Source organism: Acinonyx jubatus, chromosome A1 (assembly GCF_027475565.1).
Source record: "Acinonyx jubatus isolate Ajub_Pintada_27869175 chromosome A1, VMU_Ajub_asm_v1.0, whole genome shotgun sequence".
Lineage (NCBI taxonomy): Eukaryota > Metazoa > Chordata > Mammalia > Carnivora > Felidae > Acinonyx > Acinonyx jubatus.
Window position 1 is genome coordinate 208522022 of NC_069380.1, and position 27444 is coordinate 208549465.

The 27444-nt window shown below is 41.4% G+C and overlaps 2 protein-coding genes across 8 annotated transcripts in view; both read left to right on the plus strand.

The window, feature by feature from the left end:
- The window catches only part of PRLR (prolactin receptor), a 164974-nt gene extending 154845 nt beyond the window's left edge, over positions 1 to 10129 (plus strand). For all 7 annotated transcript variants that reach the window (XM_053201575.1, XM_053201584.1, XM_015076516.3 and 4 more), the window contains one exon: positions 1476 to 10129. In XM_053201575.1, coding sequence (XP_053057550.1) covers positions 1476 to 2498 — 1023 coding nt within the window. In that variant the 3' untranslated portion in view covers positions 2499 to 10129. The remainder of the gene's footprint in view (positions 1 to 1475) is intronic.
- The window catches only part of AGXT2 (alanine--glyoxylate aminotransferase 2), a 62738-nt gene continuing 39588 nt past the window's right edge, over positions 4295 to 27444 (plus strand). Inside the window, exons 1-6 of the mRNA XM_053223596.1 lie at positions 4295 to 4375; positions 18028 to 18221; positions 19545 to 19765; positions 22397 to 22482; positions 24198 to 24382; positions 27174 to 27297. Of these exons, the coding sequence (XP_053079571.1) occupies positions 4295 to 4375; positions 18028 to 18221; positions 19545 to 19765; positions 22397 to 22482; positions 24198 to 24382; positions 27174 to 27297 (891 nt within the window). The remainder of the gene's footprint in view (positions 4376 to 18027; positions 18222 to 19544; positions 19766 to 22396; positions 22483 to 24197; positions 24383 to 27173; positions 27298 to 27444) is intronic.

The following is a 27444-nucleotide window of genomic DNA, read 5'->3' on the forward strand; positions in this document are numbered from 1 at the left end:
AGAGAAAGCCAAGAAAACATGAAGATACATAATAATGCTTGCTAGGCCTACCAGGTGTGTATGCTCATAAGCACAGAAATAAACATTTTGCACAATTAATCAATTAAGAAAAAGGGTAAATGTCTTACTTAATACAAAACAGGGACCCACCACCACCTCCCTTGTCATACGTGGGCTAAAGCTTTCACTCGAATGTTCTTCACATGATTGCAATATCCTGCTGTAATTGTTGTTCACTTTGAGAGCGTTCAGTCGAAACTGGATCAGTACAGTGGGCTTGTGTTTGCCAGGCCCTGCCTAGACTGATTCAAGGTAGAATTAAATTCAAGTGTTTTGAATAAAAAGAGGGGTTACATCATTTTAAACTTCTGTCCAGATTGAAATATATAGTTTCAGTTGGACTCAATCTTAACACTGTTGTGCCTAAAAGCAATGATCTGCATTACATCACTTGACCCAGCCACTGTGAGACCAGCAATGCAAGAATGTGATAAGTGAGTCCCAGAGAATTTGGCTTGACTATACTCAGTTTGATTGCAAATATCGGAGAAGGAATTAGAGCCCCAGAATTTGGGCTCCTGGCCCAGTGCTCTTACCCCACTATCTAGTCTCTAGTACTGACCTTCATAGAACCAGCATGAACTTCTCAACTAAGTAAATTAACTGCTGTCTAACTTGAAATTTGACCTTATAGCCACAGAAATGGAATAATAAAATAACTACTGTTTGGGTTACAAAAAAAAATTTGTTTTCACATTCTTAATCACAGTACCCTGATCTTCAAAAGAACTCCCAGATAGGTACTATTACTTCCATTTTACAGATGGAGAAAGTGAGAACCATAGAGCAGCTCATCCAAAGTCAATACCCTTTAATAAGGGATAGAGTCAAGACTTGGGCACCAGTACCTGATCTAAGTCAAGGGATCAGGAAGAAGAGTGGGAAAGAAAAGGAAGCCAGAAGAAGAGGAAGGGGAAAAGGAGGAGAACAAAAAGGAGGAGAGGGAGGAGACTGGAACAGCAAGGAGGGATGAAAATCTGCTTACTACTGCCAGACTCCAGAAGGTGGTGGACTTGGTTAGGAGGCCAGCAACCAGATCTCAGGGCCAGTGGGTCCCAGAGCACTGAAGCCATGCGTGAGCACTGTGGATTTCATATTTCACAAACCTCTTATTTGTTAGGCATGTGTTTATTATTTGTGCATATACTACCTGCCAGTTGAACTCATAATCATTATGGCTTAGGGAGAAACTAAGTTAAAATCATGAATTGACTGAAAGAAAACTATGAGGTGAGTAGTAGCCCAGGAGGTGGTTATAAATAGCCTGCTACACAAACATCTAACATTTGGGAAATTCTGCTAGGCCGTTAGCACATCCCACTTGCCCATAGTCATGACCACTGGCTTGGCTGTGATGTCGACATGGAATGTCAGGAAGCTAACGGCCATCTCTCCTTGTGTCTGTGTTTGAATAGAAGGGCAAGTCTGAAGAACTGCTGAGTGCCCTGGGGTGCCAAGACTTCCCTCCCACTTCTGACTGTGAGGACTTACTGGTGGAGTTTTTAGAAGTGGATGACAGTGAGGACCAGCAGCTGATGCCAGCCCTTTCAAAAGAACACCCGGGTCAAGATAGGAAGCCCACACCCCTGGACCCAGACAGTGACTCTGGCCGGGGCAGTTGCGACAGCCCTTCCCTTTTGTCTAAAAAGTGTGAGGAAGCCCGGGCAAATCCCTCCACATTTAACACTCCTGAGGGCATTGAGAAGCCAGAGAATCCCCAGACAAATGCTACCCGCACCTGGGACCCCCAGAGCACAAGCTTGGAAGGCAAAATCCCCTCTTTCCCTGCCAATGGATCCAAATCTTCAACATGGCCTTTACCACAGCCCCCCAGCCATCCCAGCCCCAGATCTTCTTACCACAACATTGCTGATGTGTGCAAGCTGGCCATGGGCCCAGCAGGTGCATCGGCCACTTCGTTGGACAAAACAGACACACATGCTTTAAGATCTTCAAAAAATGTTGAGACTGGAGGGGAGAAAGTGGCAGTTGAGCAGAGGGCAGTGGAAAGCTTCCATTCCAAGACTGACCAAGGCACAGCATGGCTGTTGACCCGGGAGAAAACCTCTTTGATCTCTGTGAAACCCTTGGATTATGTGGAGATTCACAAAGTTAACAAAGATGGAGCACTATCATTGCTCCCAAAACAGAAAGAGAACGGCAACCAGACAGACAAGCCCAGCACTCCTGAAACCAGTAAGGAGTATGCCAAGGTGTCCAGGGTGATGGATAACAACATCCTGGTGTTAGTGCAGGATCCGCAAGCTCAAAACCTGGCTTCATTTGAAGAACCAGCCAAGGGGGCTCCACCGCCCCTTCAACCGAATCAAGCTGAAGAAGACCTGGCCTCCTTCACGTCGGCACCAAGCAACTGTGGACTCCAGCAGGGTGGGTTGGATTACCTGGATCCCACATGTGTTATGCACTCCTTTCAGTGATAGCTTGATTAATGGAACAGTTGGTTAAAATGTGACTTTTTTTCAGGTAACACTACAGAGTACAGGAAATGCACTCTCCTAGAGAATGCTCGAGAGCGTGGTTAGATTGACACTATACAGCCCACAGTTCATTCGTTTTCATGCTCCATTTTCAACCAGCCGCCTCTTTCTCCAACAGCTGATTCCAGAACAAATCGCTTTGCTTCCTGTGATTTGTACATTTACTTTTTGCTATTAGTTATAAAATTATGTGTTCAATGAAATAAAAGCGCATCGTTTAGTATTCTCGAGGGACAGTACCGACATGTATATCCTCTGGAAGAGACTTTCACGGTTTGGTGTGTGACAAAAGGAAATGAGAGAGTCACGGTTGTTTACCACAGGAAGATGACAGGTGTGAGAGACAAATGCCATGAAAACCACTTTTGAAAACCAACGAACCTTTGCTTGACCTTTGTTTGACCTTTACTTGACCTTTGCACTCCTCTCTCGTTTTATTAGGATGAACCGAACACATTTAAAGAAAATGCATTCCAGAACACCTGACAAATTGTTTACGTCAGTTCCTATCACCTTAGTGATACATTGCCAATATGCAAGCCAAAATGATGCCTCCAATTTTTTCTTAAAATGGTTTGAATTTATTAAGCGTGGGTTTTCCCCCCTAAATTGTATTTTATCCTAAAGCCTCTAGAGAATATAGTTTTGGAAAATGGAATTTTCTTACATTACAGGTAAATGAGTTTCGTGTGGTAAATTCTTCTAAAATGTTTTCCTGTTTCATTTCAGCACACGAGATAATTTATTAAACCCCCTAGTCTTCTGTTAGGTAAAAAAAAAAAAAAAAAAAAATCCGGAAGACTAACGTTAATTTAAAAGATAATCACAGCAGGATGCTAATGGAAATACTGCCTTACTGTACATATGAATTCTACTTTAATAGAAACCCATAAGTTTCACAATGTATTTTTGAAGACTATTTTTCTATCACTTAGGTAAAATAAAAGACTATTTTATATCTTCCCAGTACAACTGTTTACGTATTTAATGCGTACAGTATTTTCTGCTATGAGGTTATAATGACTATTTGCAGTACATGGTAGTATATGCAGTCCCTGTTTGTGGAGGAAAATGCCATCCCAACCCAAAGTCCATTGAAGATTACAAAGTGAATGATTATATTCAGTTTCCAGCATAGTATGGTGTAGTTTATCTGATTCGTTTTTCATCTCCATGACACTTGAAACAGTCGCCAGCCTAGAGTTTTAGGGCTTTCCACAGACCATAAATTACTTCTGTGATTTAGGGCTTGTCTGGGCTTTCTGCTCTTCTCTGGGTGAATATTCATAAAACCACCATGAAAAGGTGAGTGGTGACCTCTCATGTACTGTTTTAGAGAGAGGGTTTGGTTTCGTTTGCTTCTGAGAAATCTTGGGCAGCAAAGAAAATTTAAGCAAAGCCAGAAGTTAGTATCTCTCTGAAGTAGATCCATTTGCAAAATCTGGGCAGAGGAATAAAGGTCAAGGTGTGGAAGTAAGAATCTCCAAGTCTGCTCCAGGGGCAGCCTTCCCAAGAGCAGTCCAAAGCCTGGCCCTCCATTTTGAAGAGAGCATTCATGACTCATCAAAAAGCCTCCCTCTGTTTTTCATTTCACCTGCTGGCGGACCCATTCTCTGTTCACTCACTAGCTGGATATAGTCAATTTGAGCTCACCTCTATGAGTTCAGTATCCCACCCCAGCAACCCCATGCTCACTGGAAGTGGACTCTGAGGTGGCCGGATGTTCGAAAGTGAACATGTCGCTAGCTTCCAGAATTGCAAAAGTAAATAGATCTGAGTTCCTCTTCTCCCAGTATAGAATAACAAGAAGAGCGAAGGTATCCTGTGGGAAAGTTGCCCGTGTGCATTCAGTCCTCTAGGTCCTTGCTACTCAAAGTATGCTTGGAGGACCAGCTAAATCAGCATCTCACCTGGGCGCTGCTCGGAAATGCAGAATCTCGGCTCCTCTGCCCCAGACCTACAGAATCAGAATCTGCCCTTTACTAAGATCTCAGATGATTCACGTGCACAATGAAGTTTGAGAAGCACTGCCCTAGGTCACCATTTCCACTAAAGGTTATATTAGTGCATAGAAACAATCCTCTCTTGGAAATACAGGTCAAGTCTAAATTGCACTGAATGACACTGTTCATAAGGAGAAGGCATACTTTTTGAAAAATCCATTTGGGGGTTAAATTTACATAATGATAGAGAACGACTTGCAAAGTACACACAACTCTAAAAAGGGCATGGGAATAGGGGCGCCTGGGTGGCTCTGTTGGTTAAGCGTCCAACTTCAGCCCAGATCGTGATCTCACCATTCATGAGTCCGAGCCCTGCATCAGGCTCTGTGCTGACAGCTCAGAGCCTGGAGCCTGCTTCGGATTCTGTGTCTCCCTCTCTCTCTGCCCCTCCCCCTCTCGTGGACGCTCTCTCCTCTCTCTCTCTCAAAAATAAACATTTTTTACAAAGTGTTAAAAAAAAAAAAAAAAGAGGGCCAAGGAATATATTCCACCTGGGAAGCACTCTGTCAAAGACTCTGCCCTTCAAACCTAGTCCAGACCAAACTTTTCACAAAATAGTCCCTCCTTCTCTAAACTGTGTATCATGACTCTGATAGTTTGAAAATTCAAAACTGATCTGTTTTGACATACGATTCAGCGTGTGTGAAGAAAAAAATGTTACGGTTAAAGTCTCCACTTGAATTAAATCCCTAAAATACCCCAATTAGCCACTCATTAAGTAAAGCCAAGGTTACAATTCTCTGGTCAATTAACACTCTATTTAACTAAGTTCCTTTTTTTTTTTTCATCTTGTGGCATATTTTCTATCAAGGAGACAGCCAATGCAATGGAAGGATGCAGAATGGGGGGGTCTTGTCCTAATTAGGTTGCCTTAGATGGAACAATTCCCTATTCTGGGCCTCAGTTTCCTCTGAAGGACATGTTGGGCAAACAGTCTCTAATATCCTTTTAAACTCTGGCTTCTTGATTCCATGACTCACTGAATACTTTCCAGCAAGATAATTTAACCAATGCCTTGATCTTAAGTAAGCCACCAAACAATCACCCTTCATCATAGAAATATAAGTACTCTTCAGTGATGTGCTTTTTTCATTTCCACTTTTAGATCATCAGTTGCAGGCAGACTTAACATATTGCACACACGTTATAAATTATGTAGGTACAGAATCGTAGTCTAAGATAATGTGCAAATATATGTGAGAGAAGAAGCATGAGATTTTTTTAAAGACATATTGAATGAGGCTCTAATTAAAAAAAAAAATCTTTTACAGAATCAAACTATGCTTATTTTTTGCTGAGTCCAGCAGCCCCAAATCTCTTTTCTTATATCTGACTGCTGATTTTTTTTTCCTTTCTGATGAACTATAAACCACTACTGCGAGGTTGGTTTAAAGAGCCATACGCTCTGAATTATAAAAAGTCATATTTTTGTAAAACAAACACCTAAATATTCAAGTTACAAAGCACATGGAGACAGGTTAGTCAATGCGTGTTTTTTGGAAGCTTATAACCCAGACTCCAAAATGTGCTCTCGTCAGTTTTAACGAACGGGTTTAAAGCATCTCAATGTGAGCACAGTTATTATCAGGGACAGCTGCGTCCCTGTCCATTCTCCTAAGTGCCTAAGACCAATCCTGGTAGGCGGGTATGTACTAAAAACTTGCTTTCACTGGTTTGGTCCAAAGTGGGTCAATCCCTTACCACCTGTATGAGGTGAAAGGGTTTGACCCTTGTCCCGTAGGACCCAACTGAATTGGAGAATCCTGTGAGTTAACTCCAGGATGCAATTTGGCTGTGGGGAAATCTGGCTCTTTCTTGAGGTTCTCCACCACTGTGGTCACTTGCAGAAAGTCCTGCCTTTATTCATTTCCCTATCTCCTTAGTGTAGACAAGAAAGAAACAGATTTGTACATATTTTACAAAGTGCCTTTCTTTACTTTTATTTTTAAAAAATCTGTTTTCTTTTTGCAAGAAAAGTGTATTGATTGGAAAGTAAATTTTACTTGTTTTCTGTAAATAACTGGAGAAACCAGAAAGGGAATGACAGAATGGTCTAAGGTCCAACCAGTAACTGGTGGATTTAATTTATTGCTTAACTGAATTACCACAGAGCTGATGTGAATAGTGCAACTTAACTTTGTCTGATAAGAAAGTGACTCTGGCTAGGATTGGGGGATATGCCTGCCACCCTGTGATTTAATACTCTTCAATTTAAAAATATATTGAGGGCGTTTGGATGGCTCAGTCAGTTAAGCATCTGACTCTTGATTTTGGCTCAGGTTATGATCTCACAGCTTGTGGGTTCGAGCCCCACATGGGGCCCTGTGCTGACAGTGGGGAGGCTGCTTGGGATTCTCTCTCCCTCTGTCTCTGCCCCTCCCTCGCTTGCACGTGCATTCTCTCTCTCCCTCTCTATCTCTCAAATAAATATTTTGAAAATAATAAAATACTAATAATAAGAAAATTAAAACATGTTGATATGCTTTTGAACGGCTTTGAATTGCATGCCTGGGCCTGAAAAGGACAATGCATGCAGTGGAACCTTGCACACATGCAAGAAAATGTAAATGACTCTGGATTACCATCCCCGGTGTTGCTAACGTGCATTTGTCATTGATGAAAGCCTCATGTGTACTTCAGTGAACGAATTCCTTGTTCTGCCTGTTTGGCTTAAGCACAATAGTATTGTTGCTGGAGTAGTGTGGGCGGAGCACCCAATTTCCAGGTCTAGGCCACCTTGCTACCACTAAACAGGCTATGTGACCTTTTGCAAGTCCTTTAAACTCTAGCCATCAATTTCCTGTTAAATAATCAAATAGAAATTCTCTCCCTAGGCTTGTGTATTTCAGTTGGTGATTTTTGGTCTGAGACCATAATGGTATCTATTCCAATGAAAGGAGAAAAATAGAAAATAGGACATTTCCAGAGGTTTAGGCATCTCAGGATTCCACAAAATGCCAGCCATAGCCTGCTAAATGCAAATTTTACTGGACAAAGTAAATCTGTAATCTTTTCGGTGTTCTGAGTTTATAGCTAAGAGATATCCATAATTCACAACACCATATGCCTGCCACTGTCTTGTCCACCTCCATTCCTCTGATTTATACTCTGATCTCAAGAAGCACTGAGACATGTAAAGTGGACAGACATATCCTGTTTATGTGGCTGTGATCAGTGAAAGGAGAGACCCTTAGATCATTGTATTCTATTCGTTAACTTTTTACCTGGTCCTGATTAAATAAAAAAACGACAGTGCACCCTAAAAACCTTTAGGTAGTGAAGTAGTAATATGAAAAATAACCTTTACGAGTTCTGTTAAATTATGCCTCACCTGGATAAACTTCAAAATACAGTCTGAGTTAAAAAAAAAATACAGTCTGAGTTTTTCCTTGCAAATTTCAGATCCTGGAGAAAATAAACCCTGTAATTATGTTATCTGAAATCAAAACTCTCTATGGCAAAGATACCTCTGAAAAATAATTTGTTTTCCAACATTTCTGATAAGATGATTTTGAACTTTTAAAAGTAACTACCCCCCCTTCTTGTCCTACTGTCCTTCCTTCAAAGCTGCTTATTGTTTAGAAATGAAAGATATCACATCTAATGCTTTGACTGTTTTTCAGTAGCATATTTGATGTACTTGTCATGTGACATTCCTGAATTTAAAATAACTGATATATTATTTTATATTATATTGCTTTATGTGGGTCAAAACTGTATGATGCATTGAAATATATACTCCTTATATTGTGAAACTCATCATGTAATACAGATGAAAATAATTATATAATGACTTATAATCTATCCTTATGTATTTCAATATGATGGTGTCTGTAAAACAAAACTGAAAAAAATGTAATCATATATTTCTGTTGAGACTGTGAATGTACTGATTTTTTTTCTTAAGCTTTGTCTGGAATTAGTATCATATGCCATTGTACAGCTGGTCTGGGGTGTTAAGTGTTTAGAGTACAATTCAAACCCTTTAAAAGTCAACCCTCAGCTTTGCTTCATGTGACTCCTGATAACTTCTTGAGTGTTATTTGCATCATAAGGCTTGCTTTTGTGTTTGATTATTCATTTTAAACAATTTAAACAGTTTCATGTGGAAACCACAGCAATCTAGAGCCAGAATGTTGTGTGATCTGTGTCTTATGTAAAGCCATATTGAAGCAAAGACTATATGATAGTAAAAGGTTCCATATTTTCAAGGCTATCACTACCTCCACTTTTTCTCTTTCCCTAGAAAATACCAAGCAAAACTCTTCAACATGAGGTGGGAAATTCAAAGTGATTGTTACAATAGTTGCTGGGGGGTTGTTTGGGCTTGATTTTTTTATAGGAAAATATACCTTCTAATTCACCACTTTGTAGTTTTAGGCTAGGTTTTCGCAATAACCATTTTTACATTTTATAAAAACTGACTGGCAAATGAAGACTGAAAAGAATATTTAGTAAGTCCCCAGATGAAAAACCAACAAAACCATAGAGTGCAGATTTTTTCCTAACAATGAGTCACCTCAAGATGGTTACCCTAAGCCATGGTGATGATATTTTTCACAATTTTATTTTCCTAATGCCCCTAGAAATAAATGTTGTCCTTATTTGATTTTAGCCATCAAATATATTATGGTATGGGAAAAGTCAGCCATATATCAGAAATAGTCTTCTTTTTATTTAAAAACATTTCTTGATGTACTTATTGTAATGACTACTTTTTTGTCTTTTTAGCCTTAAAGAATTATAGAGGACTATAGGCTGACTGGTCTTGCATTTTTAATTCTGTAAATCTTTGGTTATTGCACATTGTACTTCCTGTTTTCATGGATTTATTCATTTGCCTCCTTTTATTTTGAAGGAATAACATGCACAGTTAAATCCTTGTCAGTAGTGGGGGAGATTATGCTGCTATTGTCATAATATTTTCATTTTTTCTGCACGCCAAAAATAATGCTTGCCAAACAAAATCTTAGACATCCCAGCATAATATGGTCATTATATTTATATTCCTGTTATTGACAATACCTAGTTCAGTGCCTGGGTCAATAAATGTTTATTTCCCTTGCCTACCCTTCCTTTATTTTTATTTGACATGGAAATAAGCAGAATAATATGTGCGTGTCTGAAGCAAATTTCTTGAAGCATTTTTGCTGCTAAGGGATCTATAATCTGGAAATTGTTGGTATAAATTGGACCAAAACAATTTTCCTCCTTTATCTGTATCCTTCCATATGATTGCAAAACATAATTTCCTTCCTTCATCCCATCACTTTCACATGAGAACCTGATAAAAATAGAGCGACACAGAATGAGGAACGTGGGGATCAAACCAGAGAAGCTCATTTAAATATTGTGAAATAAACGAGAGACCAAACCATTTTTTTTAAGAATGGGATCCTTTTGAATGGTATGATTCGTCCACATTACTAACATCGTTTTGGACAAAATCCATTGGATTAAATGCAAAATGATGACCTTTTTATTTTTCACGGATCTATATCAAAAATCTTCACCTACTGTTCATGCTTGTGTTAAGAATAATGAAATAGTATGGGGGTTGGCTTTACAGATCCTTCTCTGCCTCCTAATTCTTTCACACAATGTCTCACAGGAGCAATGAGGAATTTTTTACATGAGTATCATGCTCTAAAATGACTCCCATCAAAGAACCACTGACTATCCCATGTTTAGGTTTGTGCCATCTGCCTTTAGTTCTTGGGCACACTTTTACTTCTAAACTAAAAAAATGTGGAGTGTCACTTACCAGACACAACATTCATATCATTAATAATGAGCTGGAGAAGAAATACGGAGCCAATTTCCCAAGATTACTGTTATATGTTTCCTGAAAGAAAACAAATTATATATGGTCAATTCTTGCCAGAATCACATTTGAAACCTTAACCTCACCAAACTTCCTACAACATACTAACCAAGTTTTATACATTCTAAATCTTCCCTATTTTTTACAGACTGAGAGTTACAGCTTCCATCTAGTAGCAATCTTGAAATGTTTGGGGTTGGGGGTAGGGAGGACTGGGCAAGAATATAGGAAATGGGGTTATTGAAAAGGCCCCAAAAGGGACCTCACTGGCCAGGGGAAGCCTTTACCTCTGAGAGTCCCTCCAAACCACACAGGTGAGACTGAACCCATTCTTGGTATTGGAAAAGTACATTCTACTTTGGAGGTCTTGACACCCGTATTGGAATTCTTTTATCTACAACCTCTCCTACCCACCGTGCCGCATCCCCTGACTTCTGCTGGCCACACAAGTATTAACCATTTTCCTCTTTTTATGACCAGGTTCACATAAAACTTAGGCTGACAAATGGACTTGAAGCACAAATATTATTGCGAATGTGACAAATTTTTTTTAGAAAAGGCTAGAAGATATCAGTCAAATAAAACACCATGTGGCTGTTGGTGGGTGAACACTGGTTTAAGAAAAGGGAGCTTGGGAATTTTTATTACTATGTTGATAAATGTGTTTGAAAGAATTTGTAAATGTCACAGGGACTTTGTAAGGTGACACGCACTCACTCCATAAATTATTAAACATTACAAGATGAGCTTAGATGACACTTGCTAGTAGCTTTACTTTATTGGATCAGTTTTGAGATTGTTAGTGAGCTTTGGAAACTTTTGATTTTTTTTCTATCTTCAGAGCAATTCCTGTGGCAGTGGGAACCATGCTTAGTTTAAACGGAATCAATAAATTACTTCCTGAACAATGGTTTTGGAGGGTCTTTTTATATACATGTGAAGCGTGTTTTTTTATAAAAATACAACTTTGAGAACGTTTTTCTTTGCTTCAACAAACTTTATTAGGACATGTTTTTTAAGAGAAGAAGGAAATGGCATGCAAGGCCCTTCTAGAGATAAAACACATACAGATGCTGAAATATTTGTCTTAGAACACTGTTCAAAGGCATTTTTTCAGGCATGCCCTTTATGCTTGTCTTTCAACACTTTCTCTGTTTTGTTTTTGTTTTGTTTTGTTGTCACTAAATCTAAATCAAAACGGACATCTTGCTCCCAACTCAGCTAACTACTACTCCTTCCCTTTACACTGCCCTCAAGTTCCCCTAGTTGTCATCCATTTGCCAGCTGGGAACCTAAAAAATGCAAATAGGCTTGGAAGCTCGCAGAAGTTCCTTGGGCCTTCTAGAAACAACCAAGAAACACCCAAAAACAGAGTTCCCAAATCTGATATATGATCAGCTTTCCCAAATGAAGCATGAACCACAAATCTCAGTGCCAAATATCCAAATTTTCTTTTGTTTGATTCTTCCTACTTCGAGTTATCCTGTCTTCACTTAAAACTTCAGTTGCAATTTAATCTTCTGTTTTTCATCTCATATTTGTTGCATAAAACATTTCACACGTGCTTGAAAATTCCAGAGGGTGGAAAGTCTTTGTTATCAAAAAGAGTCTTTGATTTACCAACACCCAAATTTCACAAATACTAACATTTTACCAGATCTGTTCCATACCTTAAAAAAAAAAAAGAGGTAAAACATCACAGATGCAGTAGTTCATATCTTAATAATCAAATTCTCTCCCTCTTTCCAGTGGCAACTACATTCCTACAGATGTCTATCCTGTCTGGCATGTTAAAAGTGCATTTTCCTTGAATATATGCACCCATAGAAATATATATATATTATTGTGGGTGCCTATGAATTATTTTACACAGGTAATAACATATGCCGTATGCATGTTGATTTTTTTCTTTCAGCATTGGGTTTTTGAAATCCAAATAGCTCCAGGTTATTGGATATATACACAGGGTTTTTTTGTTAATCCCTCTATTAATCAACTTTTCATTTCCACTATTATAAACGGCCATGTAAGAACGCATAAGAGACTCTTGAAAACTGAGAACAAACTGAGGGTTGATGGGGGGTGGGAGGGAGGGGAGGGTGGGTGATGGGTATTGAGGAGGGCACCTTTTGGGATGAGCACTGGGTGTTGTATGGAAACCAATTTGACAATAAACTTCATATATTGAAAAAAAATAAAAAATAAAAAAATAAATAGCCATGTAAGAACATTTTATGCAGGCTTCATTTTTTTAAGTATTTGCCATATTTTCTCTAGGATATACATCTAGGAGTGTCAGTGTTGGGTCACATGGAACACACACCTTAACGTTTTCTCACACTTGACAAATTGTTCTCCAAAGCAGCTGTGCCAATAAATATCCCATCAGCAGTGCAGGAGATTCCATTTTTTCCTTAATCATTACCTGAGGTTGTCAGACATTTTAATTTTTGACAACTTGATGGGCAATAAAGGATACATTGTTGCTGTTTTAACTTTCACTGTCCTAATGAATTCCCTCAGTATCTGAATAACTCATCCTCTACCTGCTTATCTTTTATGCCATCTTTTGTCATCTGCTCAGTTTCTCCATATGTCTGTCTCCATATGTCTGCATCTGGACCTCTACTCTGCATCGGTGGTCGGTTGATCTATCCCTGCCTTGATGTTCCCTGTTTTATTACTCTAGTTTTATGCAATCCTGTTATCAGGGAAATTAATTCCTACACTTCTCTCTCTTCTTCAGAACTATTCTGGCTATGCTCTCGGCCATTTATTCATTATGTGAATTTTGAGATAAGCCTATCAACTTTTTTTAAAAAATTGTGCCGGGAATTAGATTTTGTTCATTGAATTTATGTGTTAATTCTGGGAGAAATTACATCTTTATAATATTGTGTCCTAATGATGAACATGGTTTATCATTTCATTTACTTTGGTCTTCAGTAACACTTTATCCTATCCTTTTAAATGTCTGCATGCGTTTTAGTTGATCCATTCCTAGACACCATATAACTTTTGTTGCTATTGTAAATGGTATCTTTTTAAAAATTATTGTATTCTGAGAAGTTGTTGTTTATATATAGAAACCACAGATTTTCAAATATTGATTCTGTATCCTGAAACCTCATTGAACTCTAATCTATTAGTTCTGGTAATTTGTACTTTTTCTTGGATTTTCCACTTTTATTTATATCATCGGAATGACACAACTTTGTTTCTTCTTTCTGTCTTTATACCTCTCATATGTTTTTCTTGGTCTGTTTCTTGGAGTTGGATTTCCAGTACAATATTGATTGTAGTGGATATTCTTTCTTATTCCTGACTTTATTTTTTATTTTTTAAAAAAATTTTTTTTCAACGTTTATTTATTTTTGGGACAGAGAGAGACAGAGCATGAACGGGGGAGGGGCAGAGAGAGAGGGAGACACAGAATCGGAAACAGGCTCCAGGCTCTGAGCCATCAGCCCAGAGCCTGACGCGGGGCTCGAACTCACGGACCGCGAGATCGTGACCTGGCTGAAGTCGGACGCTTAACCGACTGCGCCACCCAGGCGCCCCTATTCCTGACTTTAAAGAGAATTTTACTAAAAGTTTGCCATTAAGTATAGGGTTTCCTGTGTATTTTTGCAGACACCCTTAGATATATTAAGGAAATTCCTTTCTATTCCTAATTTGCTAATAATTCCATATCTTGAATGGGTGTTAACACATCTACATCTACTGATACCAATTTTTTTTTCTACATCTACTGATACAAAAATGGGGCTTTCCTCCTTTACTCAGTTAATATACAAATTATTGCAGAGAATTAATTTGGAGAAAATTCTTTAAAGTCAAATTACTCTCACATTCTTGGAGTGAATTCTACTTCATCATGGTATATTTTTACAAAGCGTGCTTCATTCATTTCATCTCTTTTGCTGCTTGAGATATAATTTTCTGAGGTGATTTATAAGTAAGTCAAAATCTTCTAGGGTTATAGAAATTCCTCTTTCTCCCTAGATGTCCATCCACTGATGGATGGATAAAGAACACACACACACACACACACACACACACACACACACACACACAAAATGGAGTATTACTCAGACATCAAAGAGAGTGAAATCTTGCCATTTGCAGCAACCTGGATGGAACTAGAGTATGTTATGCTAAGTGAAATAAGTCAGAGAAAGACGAATACCATATTATCTCACTCACATGTGGAATTTAAGAAACAAAACAGATGAACATAGGGGAAGGAAAGGAAAAATAAAATAAGATAAAAACAGAGAGGGAGATAAACCATAAGAGACTCTTAACTATGGAGAACAAACTGAAGGTTTCTGGAGGAGGGGAGGGGCATGGGAGATGGGCTAAATAGGTGATGGGCATTAAGGAGGGCACTTGTTATGAGCACTGAGTTCTGTATGTAAGTGATGCATCACTAAATTCTGCTCCTGAAACCAATACTACGCTGTATGTTAACTAACTTGATTTTAAATAAAATTTTAGAAGAAAATCTTTGTAATTTTATCAGTTTTTGTTTTGAGGGTATATTATTAGGTGTATGCAGACTTAAATATTCAATCTTCCTAATGAATTATCTCTTGCATTGTTAAGTATGATATCCTTTATCCTGAATGATTCTTTGTCTCCTTTTTTGATATTAATATTGTTCCACTAGCTTTCTTTCCACTGGTTAATTCTCTGGTGGGTTTCTTTCAATTTTCTTACTTTCATTTGACCTATGTCACTATGTTTTAAGGGCATCTCTATGAACAGCACATAGGTAGATTTTGTTTTCCCATGTTATTTGAGAGCTTTTTCCTTTAGGGGATAAGACAGTTCCTTTCGCTCTTGCAATGCACCCTTCCTTCGTTTTTATTTTGCAATGGGAATCAATTTGCCATTTGCAATTTAATCAGTCAATTTTGTAATAATAATGATAAGAACGGGAGGTAAATAAAAGGTCTTAGTTAGATAATGCACTGTATCTGAGGGCTTAAGTTTAAGTAGGGGTGGCTCTTCTCCCAGTCAGGAACGGCCACCGTCACAGCGAACCAAATTCCAGCTGCAGCTGGAAGAGACTCTTGCTCTAGTTGTGACTTTCAAGGGAATGAACAATCTGAGAAGTCCAGTCACTAAGTGGCCTATGCAAAAAAATGAGAAAATAAAAACAGTCTTCCATACACATTTTACCAAAAAGAGATTAATTTGGATGCTCAAGAGCCTCTTTGTAAATACGAATCTTCCTCAATTATCTGTCAATCACTTGACCATACCCATTACTGAGCAACGCTTGATGAGCATTGTGCCTGGCACTATTTCGGGATACAGGAAGCGTTGTAAGTGTTCTCTCTGCCCTCTTGGGCGGTACAGTCTAGGCGGGCAGGCTGGGGTAATCACAGTGTGTCCAGCTCTCCAGACTGACTTCGAAAAAATATTAAGCCTCAGGGGGCGTGGGTGGCTTAGCCGGTTAGGTGACCCACTCCTGATTTCAGCTCAGGTCATGATCTCGCAGTTCCTGAGTTTGAGCCCTGTGTTGGGCTCTGTGCTGACAGTGCGGAGCCTCCTTGGGATTCTGTTTTCCACTCTCTCTGCCTCTCTCTCTCTCTCTGTGTCTCTCTCAAAATAAATAAATAAGCATTAAATAAAAATTAAATAGGGGAGCCTGGGTGGTTCAATTGGCTGAGTGTCTGACTTCAGCTCAGGTCATGATCTCACGGTTTGTGAGTTCAAGCCCCCCGATGGGCTCTGTGCTACAGCTCAGAGCCTGGAGCCCGCTTTGAATTCTGTGCCTCCTTCTCTCTCACTCTGCCTCTCCCTTGCTTGTACTCTGGCTCTCTCTGGCTCTCAAAAACAAATAAATTTCACATTTTTTTAATTAAAAAAAATAAATGATTGAGTTTAAAAAAATACGAAGTCTAATAATTCCAAATGAACTTGGTCCAAAGAGTTCTTCCTCCTGAATAAGTTAAAGCCTTGGACTCTGTACCATTTTTCAAGAAAATCAGCGTTGCATGAAACTCTAAGGGTCACAGTATGTGAGCACATCTCCACGCAGCTATTTTCCTCGAACACAACCATCTCTTTTCCTTCATTCCGAGCATTCTGAACATGCCGTCACCATGAAATGAGACACCTGAAATATGAGATTTTCTAGTAAATTGGATTTATCTGAAATCCTTCCAGAATTTTCCCTCCTCTTCAACTCCACGGCTCGAAGATCACTTTGCAAGAGTTGTTATTTATCCTCAGTTGTTCTCAGGGACCCTGCTGTGTCATTGGCTCAAAGAGCAAAGTTCACTCACAGTTAACTGATAAATTGTTAGTGAACCTGTGCACAAAAAAACAATCCCCTATGATTATTAACTGGACAACCGAATTTGTCAAGTTAATAATTTTCCCCCTTACTTTCCCATAATTTCCAGATTATTTCCATAATTATCAATTATCTTTTTTCAAGAGAGATTCTAATGTTTCCCTAGCTGATAATACATATTCTTAAGCTTCAAGGTAATTCATTATCTGAGAAATAGTGATGGCAAAACCCTCTTAACTGACGTCCGGCTCCTCCTATTGACCAGTCATGTAAACTGGGGTCGTTCCTCACCTTTCTGATCTCATTTATGATGGAGAAAATTATACTAATTTGCGTGAAAGGAAGAGAAGAAACAGACTCAGGGCACAGGCCTCTTAAAGTCCCTGATAAGTCAGAGGCAACATCTGTTGAATACTAATTTTGCTTGTGAACCTCGGGTAAGATCTTGAATTGCTATTTCAAGGGACTCCCGGACAGATGGTGAAGATCTGAGGGAGTCTAAGCTTGTCCCTCCCCCCAGCTTTCAGATTCGGTGGACATCACTGTAAGTCTAAAGTGATCCAAAGACCCAACATCTTGGAAAACATTCTTGTGCAATGTTAGTTGATGACATCTAACTGGAGTGCATTTAAAATGGACGTACATTATTTTTTTTCCTTTTTTAATTTTGTTTAAATCCAGGTTAGTTAACATGTAGTGTAATAATGGTTTCAGGAGTAGAATTTAGTGTTTTGTCACTTACACATAACACCCAGTACTCATCCCCACAAGTGCCCTCCTTGTGCCCATCACCCATGTAGCCTAACCCCCCACCTACCTTCCCTCCAGCAACCCTCAGTCTCTTCTCTGTATTTAAGAATCGCTTGTGCTTTGCCTCCCTCTCTGTTTTTATCTTATTTTTCCTTCCCTTCCTTTCCTTCCCTTCCCCTATGTTCATCTGTTCTGTTTCTTAAATTCCACATATGAGTGAAATCCTATGGTATTTATCCTTCTCTGACTGACATATTTTGCTTAGCATAACGTACATACATTCTGACCTAGAAACCTCTCTTCAAGGATTCATCCCAAGGGAAAGAAACAAAACAGTTAGTTTAGTGCACAAGATTCTACACCCCAGGATGATGCAGAAAACACAACTGTCTGTCAATAGGGACTCACTAAGCAAAGTATACAGAGACTTCCAGTTTCCACTTCAACATGTAAAGAGCTTGGAAGTGTCACCACCACCCTGACAACAGGAAGCTGGACAAATTGAAAGCCAATGGCTTTTCTGGAGCCCATCGGGGAAGGGAAGTTGCCAGTGACCTGTCACTGTGAAATCTAGGGATACAGGCAAACCCTGAAAGTCACAGCCTAGACCTTCTTTACCTGGAGCAGCAGCCACTGGAGCCATTACTGGTAGAAACACCTTACGCAGTAACTTTAACAAATTGCTGGGGGCTGAGGGTGGACCAGCATGAGAGTGAGAAACTCGCTGGTTGCCAGAGTCAGAGGACGACCCCAGAGTGCTATGAGCCGTACCTACAGTAAGAATATTGCCAGGCTGTCTTAGTGAAGGTCCCTTCATCGCGCTGGCTGGGGAAGCAGAAGAGTAACCATTGTGAAATATGTCCAGAGACTTCACTTTCCCAAAGATCTAGTCTCTGGGGGAAACGGCTTGGACAGAGCCCTGCATCAGCTGCAAGAAGGGCATCTCTCCAACTCCAGCCATCTTTCTGCTTCCTACCTCACCTAAGGGAGGAAGAAAAGAACACAGCCAAGGTTTCAGCTGCCTCGAGAGAGTGTTGTTGAGAGCATCTGGGTGGGACACCTGAGAGATGGAGATTCTAAGAAAGAATCCAGTGAATCTAGTTAAGGCCCCTATGTAAACTTCCAAGACTCCAGCGGGTAGAGGTAGAGACCTACTGGTCTCGTGGCTGCCACCCAGGACAAGCCTCTTAAGTGACCCCCCTCGCATCAAACATGCCACCTAGAAATCTGGAGCGGCCTGCCTCTTCCATCAGTCTGTCCGCGCCCTCTGCATACAGGGGCTAGTTTGTGAACCAACACCTTTTCCCCACCAAGCTCCACCTGCCCTCGTTGCTGTCCCCACTTGTCACTGCCACGCCCAGGCACACGGGCTCCTGGGCCACAGCGGTGGAAAACCTGGGAAAGAGATACTTATAGCAGCCCGGATGGGTCTTAAAAAAATAGCTGTGAGCGAAAAAGAAAGCATACATTTAGATAAACTAAAAGGGCCTCTGCTGCAAACATTGTAGACATTTCCCAAGAGTACAAAGCAACAGAAAGACATATATTAACCCCATGAAATAGTTGCCCATGGAGATTCAGGGCGGGGTCAGCAGGAGTGCCAAGTGGGAATTTTAGAAATTGAAATATAATAAAATTAAAACACCCTAACTCCTCAGCTCTCCCCTTCTTGCCTTATTCAGATGCACAGTTGTCCAGGGCCTTCCTCACTATTGGGCTCCCTTCTCCTTCCCTGGAGAGTGCCAACTCCCTTCACTTTTGTCCTCCTTCTCTTCCAGGAGAACCCCAATACCAACACCCATTTCTTTACCCACTCCATGCACATCCTCCTTCTCTCTCTCTCTTATTCACACCCCTCATTTCTCAATCTCTATCCCCTTCAACGATACCTTGAGCCTTCCCCACAGCCACCACCACCCTCACAGAGAGACGTGTGTCCTGATGAGAACCTGCTGGAACACAAAACTAACAAAACTAGTCCAGAAGACCTATACTTTGTCTGCCCTCCTTCTTTCTCCTGTCTCCCACTTCGTTTTCTTTTCTCTGCCCTAAGGCACCGGTGCCTGCCCTGGAAGCTCTGGGGCTTGGCCCAAGTGAAGGCAGCAACCGCTCCAGAACCCCCCCTCGAGCTCCTCCCCTCCTGTCCTAAACTCAAAGTCCATCTGGCCAGTGAGCAGTTCAAGCCCTTCCCCCGACCTGCTTCCACAGGAACTGGCTCCCTGGCTGGGAGGGAGGACTCCCGCCGAAAGACACTTGCTGAGAGCTTTGCACCTGCAGACCTCCTCTTCCAGGATCCCCAAGATGTGCCCCTCCTTGAGCCGTGAGTGGAAACCAGGGGCACGGGGGTGAGCTGAGGGTTGGTGAGAGGGGCTGGGCTGGGCTCAGAGTCTGTGGCCTGGGATTCTGGGATTAGGCCTGCATGGGGGCTTGGATTCAGGCCATCTGACAGAGCGATCCTTCCCCAAGCAGCCCCATGCCCCCTGTCCGTGCCCAGTATTTTTCAGGGCCTGCTCTTGCCCTGAAATGAAACCCATGGATAATAAAACCCAACTATGCACAATTTCAGAATGAAAACAATGCGGTATTTTAGCTGTAACATAAAGAAGAAATGAAAGCGATTCAAAATTAAGCATTAACTGCAATAAGCAGATACTCAAGGATGATGACTTTAAAAGACATAAAGCCTCCTCATGAATGTCCACCATGCCCCAGGAGGTAGTATCATTGCCTCAAGCACCCACCTACAGTGCCTAGCCTGCGGGGAATTCTCTCTCTCCCTCTCTTTCTCTCTCCCTTGCCTGCACATGCTCTTGCTCTCTCTGTCTCTCTGTCTCTCAAAATAAATAAACTTAAAAAATAAATACATAAAGGTTACCTAATACACTATGCAGGAATAAGGCATAGTTAGCACTTTAATAAATCACCTTAATGTTCTATAAACTATGTCCAGTGTGTGTTTTCAAATATTCCTTCCTTCCTCTTCCCTCCCTCCCTCCCTTCCTTCCTCCCTTCCTTCCTTGCTTCCAACATGATTTTATGTATTTCATTTGGAGCTCTCACTCCACCGTCACATTCCATTCAGTTAGGTGAACAATGACTGAATGGACCTGCCTTGACTGTTTAAAATCTAGGCTCTTCTTTATGCAGTCCTTCTTCCCAACTCTGTCTCCACTGCCAGCCTACTATCAGAGTTGCTATAGGTTTGGAGTCAAGAGAGCTTCCAGCCTTCTCAATGGGCTGCTCCAATTGTGCAGGCAGGAAAATATGGGACTGAAGGAGTGAAGGGAATTTGAATTCGTAGAAACACTCGGTCTATTTCGTTGCCGTTTCAGAAGAGTAATTAATGTAGATAGACACAATGAAAAGCTTTTCAAAAGGTGAAATTCTCAGAACACTTAAGGTGTTCTTTGTTTCTCATTTCTTTGCTGGCTAGCCGAAAGCCATTTGTTTTTAAAGTAAGAGCAAATTAATGACATTAGTGATTATTTAAAGCAGAAAAGTGAATGGGATCTCTTTGAAAGAAAACATATTCAGAGCTTTTCCTTTCCAGCTTCATTTAAAACACAATTGTTCATTGTGTTTCTCAGGACTGTGACTTCACAGCCACACAAAATACCAACATTTCGTCTACCGATTCAGACCTTTATGCTGAGTAAGAGACATCATTTTCTCAGCTCTCCACATGTAATATTATCTTGACACTGACCTTAAGTCTTCAAAATTAGCTGTATTCTTTTCCACAAGGTTTCTAGACGTCTCTTCCCACTGTGATATTCTTTAACTCTATTGTCCCATCCCACTGCTATACACAGGTCAAGATCTGTGCTGGAAAGGAAAGGCAACAGTGGCCAATAAATGAGAAGAGAAGTAGGCTGGGAGCCTGAAATTTGGAGTTTCATTCTTGTTCTGCAGCTAGCTAGCTTGGCAAACTTAAGCAGATTAATTTACCACCACTTGGGTCTGCCTTCCTCGTCTAGAACATAAGCATTTTGACGACAAAAACCTGAGGCCCCTTCCAGCCCCAAATATTAAGTGATTCCTCTGACTGACCTCATCTTTGCTTTGCCACGGTCTGGTCTTGGGTCCTCATGGTCTTTGTGTTGTGTTTGGGAGGAAGGTCTTTGTGTTGTGGTTTGTCTTACACATCTCTATGCACGCATTTGTTATTATGGGACACTGCCTGGCACCTGACTCTCCTGATTCTCTACAAGACTAGTCAACAGCCATTCGTTCACTGTTTACGGAGAGCCAACCTGGTGTCAGGAACTGAAATTGGCACCAGGATTCAGGCACCAAGCAGCTCAAAGCTTAGAAGCACCTCTATTGACACGGACGATATATTCGATCCATGCACCACAGTGCCAGCAGTCTGACCAACTGAAGAGAGAGATTAGTCCACCTGGCAGGGTGTGGGGGGAGATTGTGAGGGACCGCAGTGGGAAAAATGATGGCTTCTTCCAATATCCCCCATGATTTTTTTTTACTATAGTTGAAAGAAATTCTCCTTTTTTCCTCCAGAAAATGTGTTATTGAGATACCTTAGTTTTTAAGCCCTAACTAAAGGTCGATTCGAAGTATTTTTTAATTTATTTTATTTATTTATTTTTTTAACGTTTTTATTTATTTTTGAGACAGGGAGAAACAGAGTATGAACAGGGGAGGGTCAGAGAGAGGAAGACACAGAATCTGAAACGGGCTCCAGGCTCTGAGCTGTCAGCACAGAGCCCAACGTGGGGCTTGAACTCACGGACTGCGAGATCATGACCTGAGCTGAAGTCGGCCACTTAGCCGACTGAGCCACCCAGGCACCCCTGAAGTATTTTTTTTTTAACTAAGAAATAAACGAAATTGCCTAAGGGTCTTGATTCAGATTACTTAGTATAGGTGATTTTTACAAGCAGGCTAGTTTGCTGTTCAACTGTGGGCCCTAAGTTCACTTTACCCTTGATAGGTGCTTTCTGGACGTCTGTGACCAAGCTTGGTCTCCACACAAAACCCAGAATGCCTCCATGTGACTTCACACCTGAAAAATACCAGGTAAGAGTCAGAATTTTAGGGAAACCCAAGAGGGTGGTTCTTCTTGAAAGGGCAAAATTGTTTCCTCAAGAAAAACCCGCCAAGGTCCTGCCTGCTGCTTAGCCAGGACATCCTAGATATTCTACCTACAAGTCACTAGGAGCATCCAAACCCTCTTACTCTGCTCCGTGCTGCTGCATGAATGGGTGTGTGTGAGAGAGACACAGAGCAGAGACTGAGCAACCAAGTGTACAAGAAAGAGACGATCCATCTGTATCACAAGGATACAGATGTAGACACACACACACAAATACATATATCACATTTGTGGTGCCACAGATTTGCTTTTTAAAATGTTCTAGGGGCACATGTGGGGCTCAGTCGGTTAAGTGCTTGACTTGTGATCTCAGCTCAGGTCACGACCTCACAGTTTGTGAGTTCGAGCCCCGCATCACGCTCTCTGCTGCCAGTGCGGAGCCAGCTCCAGATTCTCTGTCCACAAACCCCTCTCTGCCCCTCCTCACTCGCTCTCTTCTCTCGCTCTATCTGTCTTTCTCTCTCTCTCTCTCTCACACACACACAGACACACACACAGACACACAAATAAATAAAAACATTTTTAAATATAATTTATTGTCAAATTGGTTTCCATACAACACCCAGTGCTCATCCCAACAGGTGCCCTCCTCAATGCCCATCACCCACTTTCCCCTCTCCCCCACCCTCCCCTCCATCTACCCTTAGTTTGTTCTCAGTCCTTAAGAGTCTCTTATGGTTTGCCTCCCTCCCTCTCTGTAAAAACATTTTTAAAAAACAAAATAAAATATTGCTCTGGGAGCATCTGGGTGGCTCAGTCATTTAAGCCTCCAACTCTTGATTTCGGCTCAGGTCATGATCTCACAGTTTCATGGGTTGGATCTCCACATCAGGCTCTGCACCAACAGAGCACATCTCTCATCCTCCCCCACTCACTCTCTCTGTCTCTCTCTCAAAATAAATAAATAAACTGTAAAAATAAATAAATAAAATGTTGTTCTGATTTTGATTACCTCATATGGCACTACGCGATCTGACCTTCACGAGTCCTTCCCTCCAAACTAGGAAGTTATAATTTTGCTCTCAGACTAAGAAATATCAGGCGCTCTCATGCTCTCTCTCCCTCTGTCTATCCCCCCTCCCTTCCTCCCTCCCTTCCTTTCCATACCCTTTATTCTACATGACACTCATAGATTAGAAATTGTAAATTCAGCAGTCGGGACGGGCCCACAAAGAAGAGCGGTATAGGAGAAAGTTTTGATAATTAAAGACATGAACGCCACCAGCGCCTCCTTTGTTTATTCTCAAAAAAAAAATGCAGGGAAAAAAAGAAAGAGAGTCAAGACATTACTGCAGACATTTACTTCCAAAGTCTTTTTATTTTATTCTACAGCTAAAAGGAATTCAAAGACAAGACTTTCCATTTAGAGGTAGAATATTTCAGCCTCCTTCTTCCATGTATGATCTAGAAAGGGATCGAAGGGACACATTAATAATGTCCTGTACTTGAGAGAAAGGACCTGGGGCAAAGAGGGAACATGGGGCAAATACAGCCACTTGTGGGCACATCACAGCAGCCTAATGCTCGGTCAGTAGAGAGGCAAGGCACACGGCATGTGACCTGCTGTTGATCTGGTAAGAAATGTGGAGCTCTTAAGGAAAAGGGAGATCTTAAACATTGAAATCTTGCCTTTTCGCAGTCCCTCGCCTATGACCGCGTCCTGGAGGTCCACAGGCTGCATTTTCCTCCTGTCCCGACTGCATATTTTCCGAAGCCTTTGCTGCTCCACCAGGGTCACATGGAATGGCTATTTGACCATGAGGGAAACAGATACCTGGATTGCTTTTCTGGGATTGTCACCGTCAGTGTTGGTCACTGCCACCCGTGAGTGTCCTCAAACTCCAGTCTTTTTACTCCAGAAGAATATATGGAGTACAGGCTAATGCTCATGTTCGTGATCCAGAACTCTGGTTAAAAATTCTCTCTCCTTAGGCATATCCCAGTTTCTGGCTGACACGCTCCCTGCTATTTCCTGGGTAACAAAAAAATCTTTGCACCGCACTTTCTGTTTTCTTGACAAGGCAAGGGTCATTCATTCCCAGGCAGCATGGCGTGTACCACGTGATGGGAGCATTGCTGTGTATGTGTGTGTTCGCCCTCGCTAGAAACAGCTTCCCAAAGAAAGGCAACACACTGAGGAATAGGCAGAAAGAAGGGAAGGGAGGCAGTTCTCAGAGAGCCATGGGGCAGGTGTGTGGGGTGTGGGGTGATGAAATGAGAAATCACTTCTAGCCTAAGGCTCTCCATCACCCCTGACTGATAGATGAGGCAAGAAAACATGGTAAGAGAAAGATGGAATCAGAGCTGGAAATTTACATTAGAAACATATGGATGCGTCAATCCTAAGATTCTCTGGATCTTTGGTCATCAGTGCACCCACACAAATGTTCTCGGCAGGGTCTTCTGTGGTCCTCTTGGTTTTGATGCCATTATCTCATTTTAATGCCTATTTTTCTCTTGTCTTTCATAATCTGACCAACAAAACTCACGTGAAGCGGAACCAAAATAAAGCAGCAAGCCAGAATGAATTGAATAAGTTTGGGTCCTTCTGTCAAAAGTAGGAGCAAAGGGTCTTCTGGAGACGCTGTCGGGTGGTAGGAGTGAGTTGTAATCCCAGGGTCTGGCCTCACCAATTCCTGCCACAGCCTTCCTATTTCTGTCTCCGGGAGTCACTGGTCCCATGCGAGGTTCTAAGGAGCATGTAAAATAAAATTCTGGTGCAGTCTAAAACATACAATAAACACACATGAAGGAAGGAAAAGATAAACAAAGTAGTGAAACGTTTTACACGTTCTCATGAATAATGTTGGGCATCGTCCCCATTAGTCCACCACTCACTGCTTTCATGACCTCTGTGCTTCTCCTGATCTCCCTCTGACCCTGAAGCTTGCCCTCTGACCCCCTGACTCAAGGGGCCCCAGCCTCTTCCCTTCACCCTCTGCTCTTCTCTCTATACCCTCTTCGTGCATTAATACTCTGCCCATAGTCTCAGCTCCACCCCTTTTCCCCATCCTGATCATTTTGTGACATTTTCAGCAGCCTCCCCCAACTCTCTCTTTCATCTTGCTCCCTCGCCAAGCTACTATAATAACTCTAATAAGCCCAGAGTGGGCATTAAGGTGCCCCACATTTCCTGCAGCCTCCAGGACACCCCCCCACACACACACCCCGTGATATTCCACCATCAGCTAAAATCCAACATTAGCGCCAAATCCATCAAACCCTCTACTATAATATTTCTATTTCCATATTCATGTATTCAAAGTGCACGAGTGAGCCTCCTACCATGTGAAGGAGCTGGGCGGCCACTGGCTGCATGTCTCAACTAATCCATGAGTTTCCCCAATGTTACAGGCAAGAATGGTGAAGTCATCTTCGACTCTTCCCTGCCCAGAGGCAACCTGATACTGAGATCTAGCTTTCCCTCCACTGAAATGCCTCTCCTACTGGCCCCTACTGGTTCCCACCAAGCCCAGTCTCTAGAACCTCTCTTTCTGGCACACCTGGAAGGCTACCTTGTCCTCATGACTGGATTCACCATTACCAGTCTTACCCTTTTCAATCTACCTTCATGGGGCTCACATATTTACTTTGCAAAAAAACGCTTTCGTCAATTATCTGTTAACCGTAAGAGTTCATTGATTGTCTGCAATTTTCTAAAATGAGTCATAAAACCCAGACCACAGAAGTTAGTTGGTAAAGGGCCCCATGAAAAAATAAATTTTAAAAACCCTGTAAACTCCATCTCCCTCCTGGGGAGAAATAGTATGTATTTGTCTAATAAAAGCACTGGCAAGTCCTGCAGTAAAGAAATCTGTTTGAACTGGTACTTCTCAAAATCACTTAATCATTATTTATTTAACCACTTCACTGATTCTCTTTTGAGAGAAAATTATTAGTAACAAACAGAACTGGTGTGTACCTTTAGCCATTGATGCCCTTTGGATCAAGTTTAAACATCCTGGCTTATGTTTTCAAGGCATTCCTAGTCAGGTCCTACCTCTCTATGTACCCTAAGTTCTTACTATCCTTCAACGCCAACCTTCTGATCCTTCACAGGATATGGTTTCATAGTTACAAAGCGTTCATCCAAAGTGACCACTATTAGGAAACAGATATTGGAATCTCCTCTGAAGGAAGAAGGCCTGCTCTTGTATACATGTGTTTGATGTATCTGTAACTCTTTAGAAGAATAAAATGAAAAGACACCTGGGCTTAGATATAGTCCTCTTTAGTTTGGAAACTGTTTAAAGGGTATTTAATAAGAAATCCTAATCAGAAGAGAATCTATGTCCCAAACTCCCTCCTAAAATAGGACTTTCTTTTCTAAAATCTGTAAGGGATAATCATTTGGTCTTCTTTTGAACACTTCCCTTGGCGAAGACGCCATTACCTTTCAAGGCACCCATCCCATTGCCAGACAGCTCTACTGGTTACAGTTCTTTCTCACATGTGGATGAAACCAGCCTCTTGAAACTATTTGAGAACTAGCCATAGATTCAGGGTCAATGGCTGGTGTGTGTGTGTGTGTGTGTGTGTGTGTGTGTGTGTGTGTGTGTGTTGGAGGAACGTGCCCACTGGTTGCGTGGGGAACTCAGCTCTTGTGTTTATCCAGGAAGGTGAACGCAGTGGCACAAAAGCAGCTTGGACGCCTGTGGCACACAAGCGCCCTCTTTTTCCACTCTCCAACCCATGAGTTCGCAGAGAAGCTTTTGGCACTTCTTCCAGAGCCTCTAAAGGTATGATGATCCCATCTTAAAGGAACAGGGGTCTCATGACCCCATGAGAGCTTCCCGAGGAAGCAGGAATATGAACAGGGAATTTGGTCCACGAATCGAACATCTGAAATAGTGAGCTAATAGCCATTTCTGAGAGCAATCGAGGAG